We start from the raw sequence: 24,504 nt of genomic DNA, 5'->3' as shown, positions 1-24,504 counted from the left end.
GTTTACATTGTGCTGATAATAGTGGTCAAGAAGTTAACAAGAACAAGACCAGCTATTTGGCCTCTGCAAAAACAAAATCTTGGGTGGTTCCTGAGGGAAAAGTTGATGTCAAACATAAGGGTGGAGGAAGCAGAGGCTTCACGAGTTTTTCTATCACACACAGAAGTGCATGAGAACAATCGTCTCCATGAGTCTAGTGCCAGGAACTGCCTGTTATCAGTGACTGTTATCTCCCTCGGTGCTGACTTTCTTCTCCTCCTCTTCCTCTTCCTTTCATCTGCCCACTGACCAACTTGTCAACCCATCCATGCACCCGTTCATCCATCTAACCAACCACCCATCCTCCCTTTCTCCCACCCATCCACCCATTAACTCATCCATTTCTCTCTATATATCATGTCTGTCATTGGTCTGTATGTCTTTGAATCTATCTATCTATCTATCTATCTATCTATCTATCTATCTATCTATCATCTATTATGAAGTCTGGGACCTTTTGCATGCAAACAGTTCACCAGTAAGTTACATACCCAGACTCCTTTTCTCCTTTCCTCTCCTCTCCTGTTTCTCCCCTCCCCTCCCCTCCTTTCCCCTCCCTTCCCCTCCCCTCCCTTGCCCTCCTCTACCCTTCCCTCCCCTCTCCTCTCCTCCCCTCTCCTCCCCTCCCCCTCCCCTCTCCTCTCCTCCCCTCTCCTCTCCTCTCCTCTCCTCTCTTCACTTCTCTTCTCTTCTCTTCTCTTCTCTTCTCTTCTCTTCTCTTCTCTTCTCACTTTCCTCCTCTACTCTGCTTTTTTCCTCTCTTTCCCTTTTATTCTCCCCTCTTCTTTCTCTTTTCTATCTATGTTTCCTTTCTTTCATTAACAATTTTTGAGGTAAAATGCAATTAAGAACAAAGCAAAGGAAAACAAAAAAAGAAACATAATTTGATGGACATAATCCTGTTTTTAAAGTCAAGGACAATAAAAAATATTGAAACCAAGTTAAAAAAAATACTTTTATAACAGTAAATAGTTTCTTTTATATATTTTCTTAAATCTGTAACATCAACTGTTTGTCAATTACTATATAAAAACAATACATGAGTAATTACTAGATAAATAATATATATCTTTTAAAAAAGTGTCCTGCTTTACATGTTTGGTTGCTTTGATATTCATATTCATGCTTCTAGTCTTACTAGAGATAAAATCTGACCTGTATCATGAAAGTGCACACATTCATAGCTTGTAGTGTCACATAAGGAATATCATCATCAACAAACAGAACTATAGCTTTTTAAAGCTGTTACTTAAACGTGTTTCATATCTTTGATGCAAGTAAGATCAGAATGGAGAAATAAATAATTACAGAGATGTTCTTTTCGGCACTAGTATGAATTACATTGCAGCAATCAGGATAAGCAGGTTTAGGGTGAAAACTTGTGAATAACCAGAAGTCATTTTCAACGTAGCACTTCTCATGCAGTTACCTCGTTCCTCTCTGATAAAGTACTTTAAGCATTTTCGTTGTGTTTAGTAATGTAGAATTAACACATACTATAAGAAAATAGCAAGCAACACAAATCATTATCTCGTGTAATTGAGTCTGAAAGGCCATGCTTTGTATAAACTAAAACAACAGACTGATTAATATGAAGCTGTGATTCTCTCTTACTGACATCTCCTTCTCTTTGCAGCACCCAACAGCCATCTTGAACATGGAGCTGTCGCTGAAGCAGGTACTTTGTAATTTTTGTTCAACAATTAACTTCAGAGTTCATTTGCAAAATCTATTGAAACTTGAAATTGAAAGTCATTATTAAGGCAGATAGTTGAAGGTTCCTTGACTCCTCCTATTAATTAGAAGTCATTGTTTTTGCCTAGCCTTAGGAGAATGAAGATTGAATGTGTGCACTTTCTTCCTTTGACTGAAAAAAAAAACCAAAACATAAAATAAAACAAAACAAAAAACCCAGTAGGACAGTTTTCAGATTTGTGTTTCTGTTCAAGGCATAATACATATATTTAATATGTCTTAATATGACTTAATAATCACAATCTTTGAAAAGGGATTTTAATTAGGGAATCTAGGATTCCAAATAAGAATTTTGGTACACAACACTAAAGAGTCAACCTTCAATATCCTACTCAGTAACTAACTCTCAAAACCAGTTCTCTCAATAACAAAACTAGGATTCTCTTTTGTTTGTTATGAGTTTAACTTTTATTTTTGTTCTGTTTAACTGCTGACACTTGGAATCAAACCAGGGGTTCCACACACATTAGGCAAGATAATGAATCCTTTACTGAGGACAGGATCTTACTATATATCTCAGGCTGTATATGATTTTACAGTTCTCTTGTATTATAGTCTACATCTCAAATTACTAGATTCAGACTTTCTGTTCTATTTCTACACATATCCTCAAGATTTAAGAAAGTCATTTGATAATATAAGTTCTACATTAAAACATTGCTACAATTAAGCATGGTAGACCAGTTATTAAAGGGAAACCTAAATGGGTTTCATTCATAGGTCTGTGTCATTGACTTGCTCATTAAATAACATTTATTCCTTGAATCCATGCTCTTGTCCTTTGGCTATGCAGAAAGAAATAAATCGCAGAGTCTTAATGAAACTCTAGGAAAAGTTGGGAGAGAACAGCACACTGACAATGTAGAGTGATAACTAAAACATGTAAGAGAAAGGCAAAAAAAAAAAAAAAAAAAAAAAAAAAAAACAGAAAGTGGTTGAAAGGAGCCTGAAAGTGCAGGGGAAGGGAAATAAGAAAATAGACAAACTGAGTCATGAATGAGGCTACAGTTAACCAGAAAAATAAAAAGAGGGATAGAGTGGAGAAGTAAGGATGTGAAAAATAAAAATCTACACCTGTTTCCATTAAGTGTGTATAAAATTTGACCTAAACCATATGTGCGCTTAAGGCAAAAGGAAGTTAGAAATGAATCTGGAAAAACCAAGCCTGAATATTTTAGCCCTACCTGTTCTCCATGATGCCTAATAATTTCAGGACAAAAATCATTATACGTTTTAAGCAGAGAAATGTCCAAAATATCTATCTTTTTGTAAAGTTCTGTCTGTGGAAAATGAAGTAGGTCCTCTGCAGAGATTCTGGTTAGAGAATAGGTTGACATAAGGGGAAATAGTTTGAACTCTTGCAAACAATCTAAGCAAGAAATGATACAGGGCTTGAAAAGGCAGCAGTGGTTGGAAACAGGTGAAAACAGATTAGTGTCCACAAATAGAGTGAAAATTAGTAATGGTGATGACAATAATCACTTCAGAGTGTTGTAGAAAAACAGATATCTGGATTCATTGTGTTTGATGACATCAAAGTCTTAACAGAAGTTAATAGACAGTAAAGTGAAAGATATTTTTAGAGTAGAGAACTTCTGTGCTTTTTATGCTAGCATCTATTTCTGCCATCAAAAGTTCTGAGACCTCCAATGGAGTTGATCACAAGTTATTTGAAAGCATAAGCTGAGTCTTATTCACCTAATTATTTTCCTTCTTCGTGACCTCTGCAGACACACAAATGGGACTGTAGGGGTAGTACTGCAGGGATTTCAGGATGAACTGTCAAAGTGTCATTTATGTCCTGTGTTTCCAGGATCCTGCAGCCTTTGCTTAAGTCCACTTGTTGATGTCTACGTGGAAATAACAAGTTTTTACTCTGCCAGTTGTAATCCGTATTCTTTCAGGATTATTTCATCATTAGCAAATGAAATGGTTGCTTAAAAACAGACAGTGTTAGGAGTGTCTTCATGTTGGGAGACATGACAGAGGCAAGCCATAAATATTGCCTGTAGCATCTATGCCTTCTAGAACCTACCAGAGTATAATTTCTACTACTGAGAAACCATTTGACATTGCACTTCTGTAGGATAGCAGCTGCATTTTGGCCTTCCTCAACTACTGCCATGTCTTCTTTAGCTTTCTAGAATGTTGTCCATTTTGAATCAAATCAATGCATTCAATATAGAGTCTGGCCAGAGTTTGACATATCTTACTACTCCTTATAGTTCTCCACAAGTGTTTAAGGTAGCTAGACACTTGCAAACAGATTCAAAGCTATCCTGTGGTATTTACAAAAGAGTGCTTCTCAAGACTGTGTGAGTGATGCTGCTAATTCATTTCTTCTGCTTGATTTGCAGCAACAGTTGTATGTTGGTTCCTGGGATGGATTGGTTCAGCTCTCCTTGCACAGATGCGACACTTATGGGAAAGCATGTGCAGATTGCTGTCTCGCCAGAGACCCTTACTGTGCTTGGGATGGAAATGCTTGCTCCAGATATGCACCCACTTCTAAAAGGTCAGGGCATATCTCATTTCCACATGATGAGTTTCTTACAGGAGGGACATTTCTTGTAGTTTAAGAAAAAGACAAAGAAAACTTGGCCAGTGGGAGGAATATTTCAATTAAAATGTTCAATCATTTTATATTAAATTAAAGTTGGGAAGGTATAACAGATGTTCTGAAATAGTGAAATGTAGATTTTTTTAAATCTATAAATTCTATGCAGTGTTTTCTTTCATTGAAGTAAACCACCATTGAATTTTAACAGTTAACCATGCCTGCTCATGCCTATAATCCCACAACTCAGGAGGCAGAAGCAAGATTGTAATGAGTTTTAGAATAGCCTGAGCAACATAGTGATTTCTTGTCTATTTCCCCAAATCCTTATTAACTGCTTTATTCTACATTTTATTTATCAAATTTCTAAATGTGAACAAATTCACATCTATTGTTTTGCGAGTCATTTATAAATATATATTTGTAGAAGTTCAGACAAAACCCATTGTATTTCTAGTGAATTGGTTCAATTTTATATTTACTCTAATAACTATAATTTGTCAATTTCTGTCACTAAGATAAACTTCAATGAAAAGCTGTTCCCTTGACATTTGTGGCCTTTTATTTTATATGCACCTGGAAATTGCCAAGAAAGCTCAACTACTGCTTTTTTCCATAAGCACAAGTAAAAGTGATCCAGCATTATCAGACACGGGTTTTCACACTATTTTTAGTAGTGATAAAGTAATTAGAAATAATATGAATACCTAGCACTAATCCCTATGTTAGATGAATATTTTTATCTCTTTATTTATGTAGTAACATTTTCTAAGGAGTTATTCAAAGTATGAGTTCTTCTAGATAAAATTATTTGTGATTTTGATTGTTTTTGTTTTTAAGTTATTTTTTGAACTTTTTGTGTGTTTTGATGCTCAAAGTGGAAAGACTGCATTTATTTTACTACCAAATGGACATTTATTTTAAATATTTCACTGATTTGTCAAATTCTAAACTTGAGGACTCAAAGATAAAAGGTGCTTACAATAGTCTGCAAACATTGGTTAAAACTGAGACACACTCTTCATTCTTTCAAGTCCATAAATTACACATAAGTGGGTAAATATGATTATAAGCAGTTAAAAGTTACCAACATTTTGTTAAACTTTTCTGACCAGTAACACTCATCTTAGTGAATCTTTAGGGAATACTTTTCTAGAAGCCAAAAAACAGAGTGCTCATTACACGGCAATAAATGTTGGCTTTGATTAATTGATCCCATTCCTGAAGAAGCCAAGATTTAAAAACATTTGTGACCCTGTGTACCTTATACCATCATAATTTTTTTCTTCTTGCATTTCCCAAGACTGTATCTCTGATCTTACAGACATGCCACTGTGATGTGCTCCCTTACCTAACATAATGTCTATCCGAAGTTACAGATGTGTACAATGGATGACTCTTTTCCAAGGTTGTCATCTGGTCAGCTTTGACCCAGGGGAACACTCCAAGCATCTGAGAAAGTTTACTGCTGTTTCTCTGATCTCTGAAGTGACAACATGGACTATAGAGAGTGGTAGTGGAGGAGGGTTCTATAGGATTTAACAAAATTATCAGAAAGAACTAAGAAATCCTGGTGTGCTGTGGCACAGTGTAGACCAGCAGTAATAACACTATACTGTGCAGTTCAAACAAACCAGAGGGAATTTTGAATATTTATATTGCAAAAATGTATATAAGGAGATAAATACATTTAACCCAACTTAAGCATCACACAATTATATGTGTGTGTGAAAACATCATATAATAGCATGCTAAGATGTCTTTATTTTTTATGTGTATGTTACTTTCTGTTAAAAATAGACAAATACAATGAAAATATATTGAGATATAAGGCATAACTTAGATTGAGTAAGAATGTGGAATTTGTCCTTAAATATGAAATCAGAAAAATGTTAATTTCATATTTACTGATAGTAATAGCATATATGCATATGTGACGTATTGAACATGTAGTTCTGTTTCTGAAGGTACTTAATTTATTGAATGAAATCTGTAATAGAGTGAACTGAGATATGGTGAGGGTTCTGGATTTATATGTATTTCCTACTCATTGGAACACTTTTTATACTATGATTTTGACAGGCAGGAAGTGAAGAAGAGTTATTTTCATGTCTTGTATTTAAAGTTGGGTCCTAATCATGTTCACCCTGTTCTGTTGAATAATGTGTCAAGTTAGAAAAAAGAACAGTAGTTAAGTGAAACTCCGATCATTTTCATGCAAAACACGATTTGTTATGGTGGGACTTTTCTACCATGAGAATTTAAATTGATGTTTCATTGATGGGAACAGTGATCTGCATTTAGGGTGTACACAAGTACAGTTTGTGTCTGCCAGTTTTAACATGAGACAGCCTTTCTATATTCCAAATAGTCTTGAAAATCTAATTAGCTTAATCTTCTTTCCATAGGAGAGCTAGACGCCAGGATGTAAAGTATGGGGATCCAATCACTCAGTGCTGGGACATAGAAGACAGTAAGTATGGGATTGATGCACATTGCTTACCACTTAAAATGGTAAGCCCGGTTCCTATATAAATCTAAATGACCCTATATGTGACTACCGCATTCTGTATAATGCTTATGTTCTAGAAAAGTAACAGGATTTTATATACCAATTCCCTGTCTACTCGCCTAAGTGAATAATCCTTTGTTAAACCATGATTTGTTTCATATGTCTTTTAAATTCCTACACCATGGCATGTTTCTGTTTCAGTGCCTTATCCATCCTTGTAAAGTCTGAAAACTGTTAGAAACAAAGCAGCATTCGGACCCAAACATTTGAGCGTCCCTAGTAAAGAGCAAACACCTCCCAGGAAGGACTGATAAAAACTTTGGTACTTATTAGAAAAAAGTGTTAGATAGTCTCTACATTATTTACATTCACTTATTCTTGTATACATTCAAACAGTAAATGCGTGTTGAGCGAATTCTGTATGCACTTAACTGATCTGAGAATACTATGAGACAAAGAATTTCCTTAGAATGTTTATGTCCTTTGTAGGAGATGTCATAGGATATAATTAGTAATGGGAGATCTGTGATCAGAGGCTGTATCATTCCTAAGAGTCACAGAACAGAAGGCTTTGAAAATCTGAGTAGAGAAGAGGTAGAGATAAAATTTGGTAAATGAGTTTGAAAATGGGGAAATAATTGAATCTAAAAACCATAGACAACTTTGAGACTTCAACTTTTCGTTTCCCCGACCAGTTGTTTTTTGTTTGTTTGCTTGCTTGATTTTTTTTGGGGGGGGGGGGTTGGCTTTTTTGAGACAGGGTTTCTCTGTGTAGCCTTGGCTGTCCTGGAACTCACTTTATAGACTAGACTGGCCTCGAACTCAGAAATTCACCCGCCTCTGCCTCCCAATTGCTGAGATTAAAGGCGTGTGCCACCATTGCCCAGCTGCTTGTTTGTTTTAAAGACAGGGTTTCACTATGTCACCTGGCATGCAGCCCTGAAATTTAATTAGCCATGTAAACCATCCTGACCTTTAGCCCAGAGAGATTCCCCTTTCTCCCTCCTGAGTGTTGTTATTAAGGCTGAAGGTTCTCTCTCTCTCTCTCTCTCTCTCTCTCTCTCTCTCTCTCTCTCTCTCTCTCTCTCTCCTGGAGTATAGAAAAGAAGATTCTTCCATCACATTATAACTGAACAAAATGACTGAACACTTCATAGTTAATAACTGATGATCTAGTTGTCACCTCTTGATCAGAAAACAACACATCCATGGTTTTACCTTATAATTCATTCTTCGGCAAAGAAAGTTCTGGTACAGATAGGGTGAATGTTTTTTGTTTTTTTGTTTTTTTCCAGCATGACCCCAGTCAATTCTGAGACTGAAGGCAGTTTAATTTTTTCCAACCCACTTTTATGCCATTTTAATTACATGCAAGTATTAAGGGCAATAGTAGTACAGTGAGGAACAAGCAAGACAATAAACACAAAATAGTCAAGGCAATTACTAAAGTCACATGATTACTCCACAGTGACAGTTGTTTCCAAGAGAGTGTCAGAATGACTAAAATACCTGAGCCTACTTCCATGTCCAAGCCCAAACTCTTGCCTAAAGCCTACCACTTTAGTTCCACCCTAAGATTAAAATTCCTGCCTTAACCTACTTCCCTATTATAGCCTAACTGACATCAGATTCCTTCCAGAACTTAACTTCCCTATCTTGTCCCAAAGTCAGATTCCTGCTTGAGCTTACTCCCTTGTCAAGCCTAAAGTTGTATTCCTACCTTTTAATTCTACTGTGAAAGTGACTCTCTCTTATGTCCATTGTTTAGTTTAGTGAGCATCATTGAATTCTGTTATTTCAATCCTTTACAAATATAAATAAAAAGATATAGCAGGAACTGTCAGACTCTGATGAGTCTTAACTTACTGGAGATCCCTTGGGTGAACAACTCGGAGCTGGGGATTAACACAAAAGCAAGAGGAATTTTATTGTTCCAGGATGCTGGGGTTTCCCTGCACGAAAAGGAGAGAGAAAACAACCCCTCACAGCCTGTTCTTTGAATTTTTATACAGTTTTCAGAGCAGTAGCCATTAGGCACAATGTGGTGGGCACAATGTGTTTTAAAATTGTGACTTTTTTTGTGATTAGTCTTTAGGGAATGAGGTGGCAAGGACTTTCCTGGTCTGTAGGTGGCCAGAGGTCAGTCCACAATGTGTCTACAAGCTCTGGACTTCCCCCACCTGTAGGTGCCCAACGTTTGCACCCCTCCCACACACACACCTGTGGTCTGAGGAATGTAGTTAAGCCTCTCCCTTCCAGGGAGGAGGGGTGCCGAAGTGCTCCATGACTTTTCTCCTCCAGGATATGAGGGGTCTGGTGGAATTTCCCAAACACCCTAAGCTGACCTCTTCAGAACAACTTTGAGTATTTAGGATATGCCAATGAACTGAACATTATCTATGTAGTCATGGATTCTACTTATATATACTTAGTCTTTATATCCGGTGTCTGTTAGGTTAAAGGACAAACAAAAAACAGGAAATGCAAATGTTATATCAGATGATGACAAGCAGCACAAAGAAATGAACAATGGACAGTCGTCGCTTCAGGCACTTGGAGTAATTGCCTCCCCTACACTATGTCCTGTTCCTGCTATAAACCATTGCACAAGACTTCTGACTTCATCCATTACATTCCTGTTGAGGTCACTGGCAACTTCTTCCATTCCAAACGCAATAGACAACCTTGAGTTTCAATTTTTATACAGTCTGCCACTCTTTCATCTTTGAAACACTTCATTCTTTAGACTCATGCTTACCAGTTAAGGAGTTTTGTGAGCTGGCTCTGCTTCCTTGCTAGCTTGAATCTTTAGTCATCAGAGATTTACATGAGAAATCCTTGAGCCACTATTGTCCTCAAAGAGGTAGTCATCTGCCCGCTTACAGTATGGTGGCACTGTGTCTTACCTAGCAAACTGCACATTTTGCATTTTCTCAACTTCCTCACATTTTTGGAGCAGGTCAAGCTTATTTTTTCATTCCATCTTTATTTGCTTTTTTCCCCCTTAATGTGGTAATAGATGCTGTTTTATTCTAAAATTTTCAGTTAACTTTCCTTTCTGTTAGGCATTAGTGTCTGCATTCCTACTCAAAAAACTGCACTTGAATGTCCAATTAGCATCTACACCGAGAAAGAATTTTTGTTTTCACGTTCTGCAGAACCACCTCATGTTAGTAAATGCCACCGTCATTCACTCAACTGAAGTGAAAATCAGCTAGAAACCTTAGTGGTGCCTCTTCCTTTCACAGTCTATCATTGACCTCTTGATAGCCCTTCTCACTCTACCTCTTCCAGTTGCCAGCAGTGACAGTGAAGCTGCGGTTCCCCATCTGATCTCATCCCGTCCTTGGTCCTTGACCTTCACAGAGATACAGCAGCTGCTCAGAGAGACACCCGTCCTATCTAAAATGTTTTCTGCCTTTCTCTCCATTATTTATCTGTTAGTCTGTTTTGTGTGCTTTCCTTGGGATTTCTCTAGATCCCCTAAGCCTTTGTCTTTTGCTGATGCCTGAAGTACCAAGTTGGTCCATCTGTAGACTAGACTATGTGAATATATGATAGACAAGGGCATGATTGAGCCAGCCTGTGCGGTCATCATTATTTTAATAATTTGAGCTATAGATTTTATTTGCCACATGGAACACAGCCGTTTCGTATTCTGGATGAAATATATTTTGACTAGTGTAGCTAAATTAATTGTCTGAGAAACTACTCTTTAGCTTCCATTAACTGACTCATACTAAATACATGGTAGGGAAAGGATATCTTTAAAGACAAGATGGTAGGCAGTGCAGACAGGGTTTCCATTCTCTGTCAGACCATTAAGCTTGTTCATGACACACAATGCCATCAAGCCTGGACCTTTCTCCTTACTTTCCCAATTCTTGATACTGAAATTTCTAAGTATTATCTGGTCAATTCTGTACACCAATACAAATAGCATCTGTCTCTCTCTCTTTCTCTCTCTCTCTCTCTCTCTCTCTCTCTGTCTTTGTCTCTGTCTCTCTCTCCCTCTCCTCCTCCCCCCTCTCTCTCTCCCTCTCCCTCTCTCCCTCTCTCTCTCCCTCTCCCTCTCTCTCTCTCCCCCCTCTCTCTCTTTCATGTGTGTGTGTGTGTGTGTGTGTGTGTCTATCTGGCTATCTCTCAGTTTGAAATAAATTGCTGGGGCTGGAGGGATGATTTATTAGTGAAAGCACTAGCCTATCATCTAGAGGACAATTAGATGACATTCACAGGACAGCTAGGAACCATTTCTAACTCCCTACCCAGTTGGTCTGCCATATTCTTACCTCTGTGAGTGCATGTAATATAGCATACATGTAGGCAAATCATGAATATACATAAAATTGAAATATATATATGTATATATATACATATATATATATATATATATATATATATATATAATTAGGTATATATATTGACAAATTACTTTCCCAAGCTCACAATAGAATGGAATAAGACCTTAAGGCATAAGGTATATGACATTGATAGACACAAAAAGTTATTTAATGAACAGATACAACATGAAGAGTTACATTTTGGAAATTATAATTTCTTTAAAATAACTGTAGTTATTTTATTGCAATGCAAGACTATAATGATGATACACATGTAGTTTAAAAATCACTGCGTGGAAGAGTATTTGACTCTCAGGTAACAGTATTATAGCATGAATTTCCTAACTCTTTAATAATGTGTATGGTTCTTCCCTGATGACATCTGTTCTGAATCAGTCTATTTTCCCATTGCTTTTAAAATCAGGTCAAGGTTAATCTCCAATGCTATGTTTGCTTTCTAGGCATTAGTCATGAAACAGCTGATGAAAAGGTGATTTTCGGAATTGAATTTAATTCAACCTTTTTGGAATGTATACCTAAATCCCAACAAGCCTCTGTTGAGTGGTACATCCAGCGGTCAGGAGATGAGCATCGAGAGGAGGTAAGCTATCACCAGCAAGGATGCTGCTGTAAAACTGAAGTCAAGCTATTTGCTTTGAAAGTCACACAGCCCAGAGTGCTACAGAGCAGTCTTGTCAGTTTTTGATGAACAGGAATGTAAGAGTTTATACTCACTAAGCCAGAGGCTAAAATTCTTTAGGGGATAAAAACAGGCCCATTTAATGCAAATGTAGCATTGATACACACGTTTAAAATAAATTCGCTTGAATTTTCTTCTAAATTTTTATTTCTTAAAACATTTCACGACAATTTCTGACTGAAGATGAGAACACAATATTTTCATAACCATGGTAACATTTCTAAATTATAGTTAATATTGACTTTAGTCTAGTTCACAAAATGAAATATCTATTTCTATTATATTGTATCATAAGAGCAATTTGGGAAAGTATTTGCAGATACACATATTTTCATCTGATATATTTCTGAATTTATATATTACCTCTTAAGTCGATGAAGGAAAAAATAATGTTTATTCAATTTTTTTCTGTTAATTTTCTTAATATAAATTTGGGATTGAAATGTTTTATGAACATTTTATGACAGAGATAAGTTATATGTTATACAATGTAGTGAGATTATTTTAGGCAGTCTTAGAAAGCTTAGATTAATATTAATTTAATATTATGAATCAGAGGTTAATTGTAGAATTGATTATTGTTATTTTTATTTTTAAAGAAGAGAAAAGGCACAGTGGGGCTGGAGAGATGGTACAGTGGTCAGAAGAACTCCAAAGGGCCCAAATGCAGTTATTAGCATTCACAAAGAATGGCTTAAACTATAGCCCCAGGGGATATTATGCCCTCTTCTGATGTCTGTGGCATAGCATACATTTAGACCCACACAAATATTCATAAATAAAAATAAGCTATCTAATGATATTTTATCAGAATATATAATTCTCGTGTTACACTACGGTGAGTGCAAGACTGAGTGCAGAATTCAGAATAGATGTTTTTCTAGACAAAAAAAAAAGATCCTGAGGCCCTATGGAATAGAACTTTGCAGGATCATAAGATATTTAAAACATATTTCTTTTTCTTTTTTTAATTTATTTTCTATATTCTTTGTTTATATTCTAAAAGCCTTCCCCTTTCCCAGCTCCCCGCCCATAATTTCCATAAGTCCTCTTCTCTCCATCCATTCTCCTATCTTTCCCCCTCCCTTTTCTCTGTCCTGGGACTCCCCTACAATGCTGGATCTAGGCTTTCCAGGATTAGGGCCCTCTTCTTCCTTCTTCATGGGAATCATTTGATATGCTAATTGTATCTTCAGTATTCAGAGCTTCAGGGCTAATTAATATCCACTTATCAGTGATTGCATTCCATGTGTATTCTTTTGTGATTGCGTTACCTCGCTTAGGATGATATTTTCCAGTTCCATCCATTTACCTAAAAAAATTCATGAATTCATTTTTTTAGTTGCTGAATAGTACTCCATTGTGTATATATACCACATTTTCTGTATCCATTCCTCCATATCTGCGTTCTTTCCAGCTTCTGACTATTATAAATAAGGCTGCTATGAACATAGTGGAGCATGTGTCCTTATTGCATGCTGGGGAATGCTCTGGGTATATGCCCAGGAGAGGTATAGCAGGGTCCTCTGGAAGTGTCATGCCCAGTTTTCTTAGGAACCGCCGACTGATTTCCAGAGTGGTTGTACTATCTTACAATCTGACCAGCAGTGGAGGAGTGTTCCTCTTTCTCCACATCCTAGCCAACACCTGCTGTCTCCTGAGGTTTTAACCTTAGCCATTCTGACTGGTGTGAGGTGAAATCTCAGGGTTGTTTTGATCTGCATTTCCCTAATGACTAATGATGTTGAGCATTTCTTAAGGTGGTTTTCGGCCATATGAATTTCTTCAGGTGAAAATTCTTTGTTTAGATCTGTACCCCATTTTTAATAGGGTTATTTGGTTCCCTAGGGTCTAACTTCTTGAGTTCTTTGTATATATCATATATTACCCTCTATTGGATGTAGGGTTGGTGAAGATCTTTTGCCAATTTGTTGGTTGTCATTTTGTCCTTTTGATGGTGTCTTTGCCTTACGGAAACTTTGTAATTTTATGAGATCCCATTTGTCAATTCTTGATCTTAGAGCATAAGCTATTGGTGTTCTGTTCAGGAACTTTCCCCCTGTGCCTATGTCCTCAAGGGTTTTCCCCAGTTTCTTTTCTGTGTTAATAAAAGCAACACTGAAAAGAAAAGAATAAAAATATGTTTCTCTCTGTTGACAGAAGTTTAACACATAAAACTGAAAATGTATATATGTCCAATGCCTCTTCTCTCTAATATCACACATCAATAAAACTTGATCACTAACAAAAGGCAGATAATATACACAGTTGATATTTATTTTGAGTCTGCCTTATTTTCTAACCTTCTAATGTATATTGAACTATGTCTTATAATAGTAATGATTATTCTACTTCAAAATACAGACTCCCAAGAAATACTAAATGCTGACTACTTAGGATGCAGATTCAATTCACTTATATTTTCATATGCTAATTTTACATAAGTTGAAACAAGCTTTAGATTTTATAGCTACTATGATTTTTTTCTTTCTATTAAATGTAATTACTTTACAAGTTATTTGTTTTCCATAGCAAATTAAATCTGATCTTTGGAGGGAAAAGCATACTCCTGCTGGAGGTATTCCTCTAGCCATCGCTACCCATAGCTACCTTACATTCTTTATTTTCTGAAATATCTGTGCATTATTTTAATGTACCTCACGGCACTATATCATGTATCATGATGGTACCATGCTCCATGAAATTCAATGGCGCAGAAATAATGTATTTATTGAATTTTGCTGAAAAGTCTGTTCCCTGCAATGTTTCAAGTGATATTTTCATCTGTCTTTGCAAATGCGCAGATTTCCATTGTCCTGGCCCTGCAGAGCTGCTTCCTGAGTAGAGGGACAGAGCAATATTTCTGCTGCATTTGAAGCATGTTACCCTGCAGGATGCCTTCTGCTCCTCTCGTACGGTTGCTGCTTGTAATATTTCCTCTCCTCATAAAAAGCTCCAGGGATGTCCCAAGGTCTCCTGGGTTACAGATGTCACCAGGTTATTCTGCACCAGGAGGAGCCTGTTTCCTCACTGAGCCATGTCGCTGTTGGGTGCTGTTGGAGGAGGTCATGAGTCAGTTATCTGCTGACTTTCTTAAAGGGCTGGTCTTGAAACTGATGGTAATTATGGTGTAGCCAGCAAGTTAATCGGCACTCCCAGAGCTTCTGTTGAACTTTGGGGGCTTGTTTTAATGAAGAAAAGGAGCAATCCTTCATGTCCTTTGCCATACTGTTTTTTCTTGGTGGAGTTTAATGTTTTTAAAACATCTTCCAGTCTCTGCATTTTCCATCTGTAGGTCTCTGTTTTCCTTTTGTTCTTTCTTTGTTATGAGAGCAAATAAATCGTTTTAACCTTGCAATAACACACAAAGAGCCATGAGACCACTTAGTGCAGATAAGCATGAGTGATATTTTGGGTTTATTCAGTTCCAGTACTCTTCATTGCCCCTGGAGCAATTCTCTGCTCCCTCTTGTTAGTAGTAAACACTATGCTAGTATCTCTCTTTTGTCCACACATAATCCGCAGTCAAAAAGAGAAGCTTGTTGAATACCTCATGTTTTCTCATAATAAAGGATCCCTTTATATTTACTTTCCTATTTAGTTAGGACTGAATCCTAAAACAAAAGAAGTTGGAGTTGTTGGTCATTACACTGTTTGCTCATCAAGATCAGCAGGCAGGCACGCATCCCTTATGGAAACGGCACACACAAGATTTAAGAAGCCTTTAGCTACTGGGAAAAAAAGAAATACACTGTGTTCAAAAGCATAGATGAGCAAATGTCCTCATGTTTCTCAGATATAGATTTCCCTTAATTTTCTGTGAAATAACTTAGGTATGCATTGTTTAGGTAATTGCAAGCAGACTCACCTGAAACACTTTCTTCTACCATTCATACATTACAGAAATCAATAATTTACTATATTAATATTTCACTATATATTTTATGTTTCTAAAAATTCTGTATTTTTTCCACAAAGGTGTTATATTCGATATAACTTATTTGTAAATGAACAGATGTTTAAAATATTCTGCTTAGAAATTTCTTCCCCAGTCAGACACTAATAATGCTTTTCTAAGGTATTTTATACTTACACCTTATATTTATATGTTTATATTTATTCAAAGTTAAAAAGTTATTCTAACAGTTACTTATGTATAAATTTCATTTCTTAAAGGAATGAATGAATTACTTTAGCCCTATATTTCTCTTTGCTTTTTGCCATTAATAAAATGATTAATTATTGATTTTCTATTATATTAATAAATGTTTCATTATGTAGCACCATGCAAGCATAATTGGAAAAACCTAAAAATATGAATAAAAAATTTTCCTTAGAGAATTTTTCTTCCTCTCATATTAAATTAAAAAGTATTCGGGATTTTATTTTAAATATAAACATTTTTTTTACAACAGGTTTACAGACTTTGTTGTTTATCATGCTAAGATTTTTTTCTTCTTTAATACCAATTTCTCTCTGGTCATATTTTCTGTTGTCTGAAGAAAGTAGTATTCTTGATGTCATAGTTTCTTCCAAGACATGAGGAATATTTTAGGCTTTCCAGCTGCTCTTATTAAAGAATAAAGCATCCCTCAACTTAACCTGCTGTCTATATCTAAATGACCTTCATCCTTCTGTACTCTTCCTATTTAAAGTGAATTGCCTTTTACTGGAGAGTTCCATTTAACAATGCCAAGTATGTAATTTGTGCTCACATTAGGCAAGGGGCTAACTTATTCCAGTTGAAGAATGGTTTATGTTGTTAAATTTAGGAAAGGTTTTGCTTAGCACTCTAGAGTGGAGAAAATTCCATGAGTTTGTATCAGTGGCCAGAAGTGATCTCTGAGAGAAGCAGGACTTTCTGCACTACGTTGCCAACTGTGGGATATGCAGTTGCCTCATGATGTATCTTATCCCAGGACCAAAGGAACGTGTCAGTGAGAAGTAATGGAAATTAAGTAAATACCAACCAACTACTTAATTTCTGGGTCACATATTTTTACATATAAATTGTAGGAATTCTCCAAATATGGAAATTCAAAATGTGTTTTATTAAAGATTCCTTTATATATATGCACTGAAGCTATATTTTTCAAATTTTGGAAAAGCAACAAAAATTAATCAAACAGTTTAAGAGACCTCAGGTAAAGTCATTTAGAACAAAATCTTTTAAATCTCAGCTTACAAATGTTGGTCAAAAATGAAACAACAGATATATAGTATTCCATAGAATTAGGAAAAAATGAAGAATCATGACCTAGAACTGAAATGTTTATGATCAGTCCTAGGGACTGCACTAACATGAAAAGAAGGTAAAGGAATGGTAATGGAACGAGGTCTCGGGACAAAGCTTCATCAACAGGATACAGAAACAGAAGGACAATGGACTGCTGGGGTCATGCTCAGTGTCCATGAAGCTGGCTGGAGTCATAATTCCTTCCTGCTGGAAGATTAAAGAAAAGAAGAGAGCGAACCCATTCAGAACTGTGATCGTGTCTAAAGTCCACACTGAACGTAGCCTCAGCAACAGGAAGATACAGAGCACAGAGAGATCTGTGGGGTGTAGAAACGGACTGGAACTGTAGTTTGCTATGGTGTTACACTGATGGCTGCAGGCCATTTTCAGTGAAAAAAAACCTGCAGAAATTAAACCTTTCATACATCTCTGCCCAAGCAACATGGCAGTTATAATGCTGTGAATACTCCACGTTTTAACTTCCAAATCTACCATGAGCTATGCAGAAACAGAAGAGGGGGAAGATAAATAAATCATAAGAGGAAGTGGTCAGAGAGCAGCATCCAAGTTTATAGAGCAGCTGTTTGAGATCCAAGAGATATTTATACTTTTTAAAAAATTACAATACATTTTATTCATAAAGAAGGTGTGTTTTTCTATGTGAGGTATGAGAATGCTATTTTTGTTCAATGGTCTCCCTTTAGAAATCTACCAATACATACGTCCATTTATTTTTAGGCAGGAAGCTCTTATGGTAGTAGTTCTCAACTCCTTGGTGGTAGGGTGGAGCAGAACAACCACTTCACAGGAATCACATATCAGATACCTTGCATATTGGATATTTACATTATGGCTCATGACAGCAGTGAAATTACAGTTAGGAGCAATGAAAATAATTTTATGGTGGGTCACCATAAGAAAAATACTATTAAAGGGGTGCAGCATCAGAAAGGTTGCGAATCACCGTCCTGTGGTTTGAGATTGTAAATTAATTTGAGGTTAGTTTGTATTACAGTAGTATTTTAAGATATCACGACTTTTAGATTCAACCCACCGGGAAAAGAAAACACGTGCAGGTCACCAAATAATCGAAGCAAAGGACACAACCTAGCAACCAAGCAAAAGCCTGATGGTGTAGATTCCGGGAAGCGTAAGGCAGGTCTGGAGACCATTGAGCCTCATTAACCAAGGATCTGAGCTGTGACCTGCCTTTGGCCTCAAAAGGTTCCCCGCCAGCTGCACTTCTCTGGCACAGAGGGTGGTTTGCCATATACTTGTTAGTTAACTGGGCTGCTAGCCAAAGATGTTTCTTTCCCTTTTCTCATATTTCCAGAATAAGAGAGATTTTCCCCCTACATTCTTTTCACATAAGAATGTGGAGTACAGTCCACCCACTGTGAATAAATTTAATTTAGCTGTCTTTATGCCTCTTCTATTTCCATCAACTTGAAGTCTACAATTCAGGGACAGATGTGTAAGCTGGGAACTCGTCCAGGTTTCTTTGTTGTTATTGTTGTTGTTGTTGTTGCTGTGCTACTTTATGCCTATCCATTCAACATTGAAATAAGGCCTTTGTGTTGATAAACATGTCCCTGATACATTGAAGATGACTTATTCACACCATTTTTGAGCCATGCAAACTTAACATTTATCTGTCACTCAATACCACAGCTTCAGAGGCTATCATAGGGAGTACATACTCTGAGGTCTTCAATGTAACAGTGAGTATTCTTACAACCTCCCTTACAACTGCAATCTTAGGCCACTCAACTCTGTCAGAAATACCTGTAAAGGTCACTTGATAGCTTCCCCTTTCCTTATTGTTTCTCACAGTATTTCACTTTTACTGCTCCACTGCAGAGAAAAACTACATATATTCAAAAGTTTCATTTGACTTAATAGAATTCAAATGGAGAGGAAGTAGGTTATGTCTTGGGGGCTACTATTTAATCTTTTCTTATTTGTTTCTTTGTTTCTTTCTTTCTCTCTTTTTCTTTTTTTATAAACCATCTTCAACTATGGCTGACAATGTTATATTTGATGACAGAAAGATGAAGAGTGTATCTTTTAGGTTCATCTAAGTAAAACTATGTGGTCTGTTTTCATTTGCTTGTAGGTCTCTGTTTCTAATTTATTACCTTCATTTTTTTTTTCAACCTGCAGTTGAAACCTGATGAAAGGATCATCAAAACGGACTATGGGCTACTGATTCGAAGTCTGCAGAAGAAGGACTCTGGGATGTATTACTGCAAAGCACAGGAGCACACTTTCATCCACACCGTCGCGAAGCTGACTTTGAATGTCATTGAGAATGAACAGATGGAAAATACCCAGAGGGCAGAATACCAGGAGGGCCAGGTCAAGGATCTGCTGGCTGAGTCACGGTTGAGATACAAAGACTACATCCAAATCCTTAGCAGCCCGAACTTCAGCCTGGACCAGTACTGTGAGCAGATGTGGTACAGGGAGAAGCGGAGGCAGCGCAACAAGGGCGGCCCAAAGTGGAAGCACGTGCAGGAACTGAAGAAGAAACGAAATCGACGACATCACAGAGACCTGGAGGAGCTTCGCAGATCAGTGGCTACATAGTTTTCTATTTAATTTAAAGAGGGAATTACTTACCTGCCTGCACAAATAATGTCTTCTGTTTTGTACATCCCTAATCCTAACTCATACATACTCATGGAGTCTCCCTGAGGCACAGGATGCTATGCTGAATAAGACTGTATAGGACATCATCTGAACCAGCTTTCTAAGAAAAGTCGAGAATTGTCTTAAAAAGAGGGGCCTTATGTTTCTAAATGTTTTATAGTTAGAATTTAATGATATGTAAAGAAGCAAGCTAAGTGAACACTTGGATCCACTGAGTAAGGTGCTTTACTCCCAAGCATGTTCCCCCGTGCTGTTTGTTGGCTATGGTCTTAGAAGCAGCTTAATCATTCCATTCTAGAACAGGGGATCGTGTAGGAACGGGAGAAAAGGCACAAATTAAAAGAGCTTAAGTTAGTGACAGGAACTTTCTCAAGGAGCCAAAAGCCCACACTTGGAGCCGGGCATGGGAATTTAGAAAGGTGCGTTCCCTCTTTCTGGAAACATCTAGTGTACTACAGTAGCGCTTTGTGGGAGAGTGTTAATGATCCTAAACAGGTTCCTTTTGATTGGTCAAGACAAACAGCGTCACAGACAGAACTGGATGCTCAGTGATGTGCTCTAAAATACATGCTGTAGGAACTTAGTACACAATTTCTGTGAACTTTGGGAAACATGGTAGAAGATCTTAATATAACAACAAGGACAACATGATGTACACAGTGTCCTAATCTGTAGATGGGAATGTTAGGAGGCAGACAGAAGGGTAGCTATAAATTCCGGCTCCGAGAAAAACTTATATTGCCACAGGAAAGGGAAAAAGCCACAAAGTAGATGGAATGTAATGGAATTCTTTCCACTAGAGGATAAATATCTGCCAACCTGTAATGTTCTGGTTAAAAATAATTTAGATTATAGCAAATTGTTAGCAAAAGTGCAAGTGAAAGTAAACTTTGTAAAAGAAAAATTTATGGAATGGCAATATTTTATTTATAACCAATGTATTTCTGTGTTCTTCTTTTTTCTAAGTATTTATCATATTCTGTACATTGTTTGCATTTACATCCTTTATTTTATTATATTTCAGTAAATAGGAGAAAGCAATATGTAATACATAGAGAGAATTGAGTAGATGACCAAGGTGGGGAGTGGGGATATATATTCATTGAATGGATTGATAAGGGCAAAATTTTTATGACGGGAAGGGTTAAATTAACTCTTTGACATCTCTTTACATAAACTTTCAAGCAGCATTGTTTTTTTAGCAGTTTTACAAGTAAGTCTTCCACATGTAAAAAAACACATCATTAGCATAAATACCATTTGAATTTTGCTAGCATGTGTCAAATTCATCTTTTCCTCTGAACAGTATTTTCCTGCCTGTCTCTCCAGAAATCACCTTTCCTTCCTATAGCACAAAGCCCTTAGCCTTCCTCTGTTTTGCCTTTTCACGCCCTTTATAGTGTGAAATGAACAATTAGTCACTTCCTCACGAAGAATGCAGCTTTTTGGAAAACCAACAGAACTTGCTTGTTTCTCATGCATTCTACATGTTTTGAAAGAGTCTGTGAGAAGCCCGTGTGATTAAAGACCAGTGTTACAGAGTCAAGCAATCTCTCAGTTCAAAGTAGCATCAGTATTTTGCATTCATTTAATTTGCATTGGGTACCTATCTCAAGGGCAGGCCATTGATCTACAAGGTCTAGTATAATAATAAATATTTGTAGATGCTTTACTCTAAGAAAAAGCAAAAGTGAAGGAACAATTTTAATTTGTAAGCCAGAATGAATTATATCTCTGGCAGAGATGCATACAAATTCTTGTCTCATGGTCAGACTACTAATCATGTATCACACAAGGGTGTTTATCTATTGGCTTACTGAGTCCTACAAAGTCACAGCAAGTCAGTGGGTGCATGCTTCATTAAAAAATACTTTCAGATAGTTGTATATGAAAAATTACACAAGGCTATACTATTTGTATTGATGTCTGAAAATTAATTTTACATAGATAATAATGTCCAAACTATCTTCTAATTATTTATGTAATTAGAAATATAATTTTTTATCAATATTCTGTAAGTCTACTTTACTTCTTAGGTTTAAAATTTTGGCTGCTTTGAACATAAAATTACTAATGATGTTTAAATATAATATAAAAACTATTTGGAAAATAAGATTACATAATAAATTTGGGGCTAAGATTTATGTGTATTTTAAAACACAGACAATAGCTAAGCAATATTCAGTTTTATTCAAAAGACTTAGAAGAGTGTGAGAAAGCTAGTGTAACTAGTAAATGCAATGTGTACTTCCTTATCATTGAGGATGAACAACTCTGTATTGAAATAATGAAAAAGCAGAACATTGCTCAAAGTTTCAAATATTAAAGGCAACAGATCTCCCAGAAGCGACTCTGAACTATATAGTTATTAATTTTTTATATATTTTTCTGTCTTCAGTACATGTCTTTAGCTTCCTTGAGTGTTTTTGCTGTGTGTTTATTTAGTCCTTTGTGCTGCTAAATGGAAGTATGCCTGAATGAGTTCATTTACATTTAATTTATTGGGAATTTTAAGAGTTTGTTTTGAAATGGATAATCTAAATAATCAATTTGTGTAAAATCCTCTGTTTTTCTTTCCCCAAAGAGCTCAACATTGTATATCACATGATGGAGAAACATTTCAGAAGAAACAGTCAAATTACTTAACAAAATGCAAAATAGTCATAGAAAAAATGAGAACATTGCAGAAACCACAGCAGCTCTCCGGGTTTCATTCACAATCCCTGGATCTTTTGTTTAAAGTAAGACTTACTTAAAACATGCCTGCAATATTATTATCATGTTTTTGGACTCTTTCATTGTGCTACACTTTGATTTTTTTCATATATTAAACATTACATGCTATTCCTACTGAATTGGTGATCTTACAAGAGTGACTACTTATTGACTGACATAACCAGGAGTTTCCAGGACAATTTGTGTCATTTCATTCACACGAAAAAATAAAATTAAAGAAGACTACTCAGTAAACATTGATTATTCTCAAGCATTTATCTAAGATATATCACACACATTTTACTGAGACAGATTAAAGTGAACTTGGGAATCCCTTCTCTTCAGAATACCATCTTGTAGCAGTCAGTGTGTTTCAAATGACATGTCATTTTGAGAATGGGTAACTTTTTAAAATAGAAATATATATTTCCTCATATTAGATGATCACAATATTACAATTTACAGTATGTAAGGTTAAAAATCCATAAGACTTAAAATTTACAGATTTGGAAATTGAAAATCCATGTACATAAGAATGCTCAGGCTTTGTAACTCTTGTTTAAATATTTTGTAATGTAAGATATTTATGAAAATTTGAAACATAACTTTCTGGGAAAGAAAAATAAAACCTGTCAGAAACCACAGTTTATCTTCACTTCAAGCATTGTCAGTGGTGGTTATCAATGAATTTGAATAATTTTACTTTTAAAAAACTGTAGTCTTGTAGTATACCATAATTAAAATTGTTAAATGTATATTTTGTTTGTATTATAATAAAACACAAGCATCAGTGTTCTATTATTATAACCAGTGTTGGTATATGTTAATTTTTTCTTTCTTTTAACTCTAAACATGGCAAGCATATTTTATATACTAAATTGGACTAAATAAAATATTTCTGGAAGTTTTCAATAGATATATTTACTCTAAGTATGTAATAATCTTATTCATAAAACAACAAAAGCATCTCTTCTATTTGATATAATTATGTAAGATTTATTGTGATACAATTTAGATTTTTTCCCCAAGAGGCTTAAAAATATCATAAATAACTGCTATCTCATAAGGCAAAGTTGACAATATTCACCTATGAACTAATATGGATATATGTTAGTATAATTTATTAAAGAAGTTAAGGAGAGGCTTTATTACAGTTGCTTCAGTTGTTTTTCCAGTTTGGCACACTCAGAAATTATATATATTTTTTCAAGTAGAGGATAGTATGACATTCCCACAATAGTGTAGAGACAACCTGTGAGAAATTATACATCATTGCGATGATCATGCAAAACTTCAAAAGTGAGTTAATAGCAACAAATAACAGATAAGACACTTGATTATTGTCTGTATAAAACAAACTGTGCTTGATTAAGTAGATTGTCAGCATAAACATTTTTTTTCTCAGAGATCTGAGGGAGGAAGTCCATGACATTGCAGACACTGTAAGTTACATACAACTTTGAGCAACTTCTCCACATAGCTTCAAGAATGTATATTTCAGAAGCAAGGAGAAAGCAATCTAGATGCGCAGGTAAAGCAGAACTCACAAGTTGACCTTCATGGCATTCTGGTTTTTGAGGCTGGTCAGGACCATTTTCTATCCCTTTGTATTCTTACATGTTGGAAAATGCAGGGAATGAGTTGGGGTGGAAAATAAAACATTTGCTTTATTTTCCTAGAGCAGGCACCAAACATTTCTGTGTACACACACACACACACACACACACACACACACACACACACACACACACACACATATATATATGGTTAATAATTGAAAAAACCCAGAGGTGCTTGTTTGAAACATGACAACATTTGATAGTCTCTACAAAGAAAAAAGTGCAAAGTGCAATATTAAGTTATGGAAAGGAACTATTAGATAACCTGCTGCTTATATTATTTAATCTTATTCACTGAGAAAACCTCCCTCTGGAGGGGAAATTATAAATAAAGTATCCTGGCTGTTAATACAGAGTCTTATATAGACATACAAGAATA

General features: G+C 36.0%; 1 protein-coding gene across 1 annotated transcript in view; it reads left to right on the top strand.

The window, feature by feature from the left end:
• The window catches only part of Sema3d (semaphorin 3D), a 209,526-nt gene extending 186,213 nt beyond the window's left edge, over nucleotides 1–23,313 (top strand). The window contains exons 14-18 of the mRNA XM_052173132.1: nucleotides 1,676–1,717; nucleotides 4,152–4,309; nucleotides 6,760–6,824; nucleotides 11,665–11,804; nucleotides 19,303–23,313. Coding sequence (XP_052029092.1) covers nucleotides 1,676–1,717; nucleotides 4,152–4,309; nucleotides 6,760–6,824; nucleotides 11,665–11,804; nucleotides 19,303–19,728 — 831 coding nt within the window. The 3' untranslated portion in view covers nucleotides 19,729–23,313. The remainder of the gene's footprint in view (nucleotides 1–1,675; nucleotides 1,718–4,151; nucleotides 4,310–6,759; nucleotides 6,825–11,664; nucleotides 11,805–19,302) is intronic.
• Nucleotides 23,314–24,504: the final 1,191 nt, after the last annotated feature.

This window comes from Apodemus sylvaticus, chromosome 2 (genome assembly GCF_947179515.1).
Source record: "Apodemus sylvaticus chromosome 2, mApoSyl1.1, whole genome shotgun sequence".
In the NCBI taxonomy this organism is placed as follows: domain Eukaryota; kingdom Metazoa; phylum Chordata; class Mammalia; order Rodentia; family Muridae; genus Apodemus; species Apodemus sylvaticus.
This window is presented reverse-complemented; position numbering and strand designations above follow the sequence as displayed.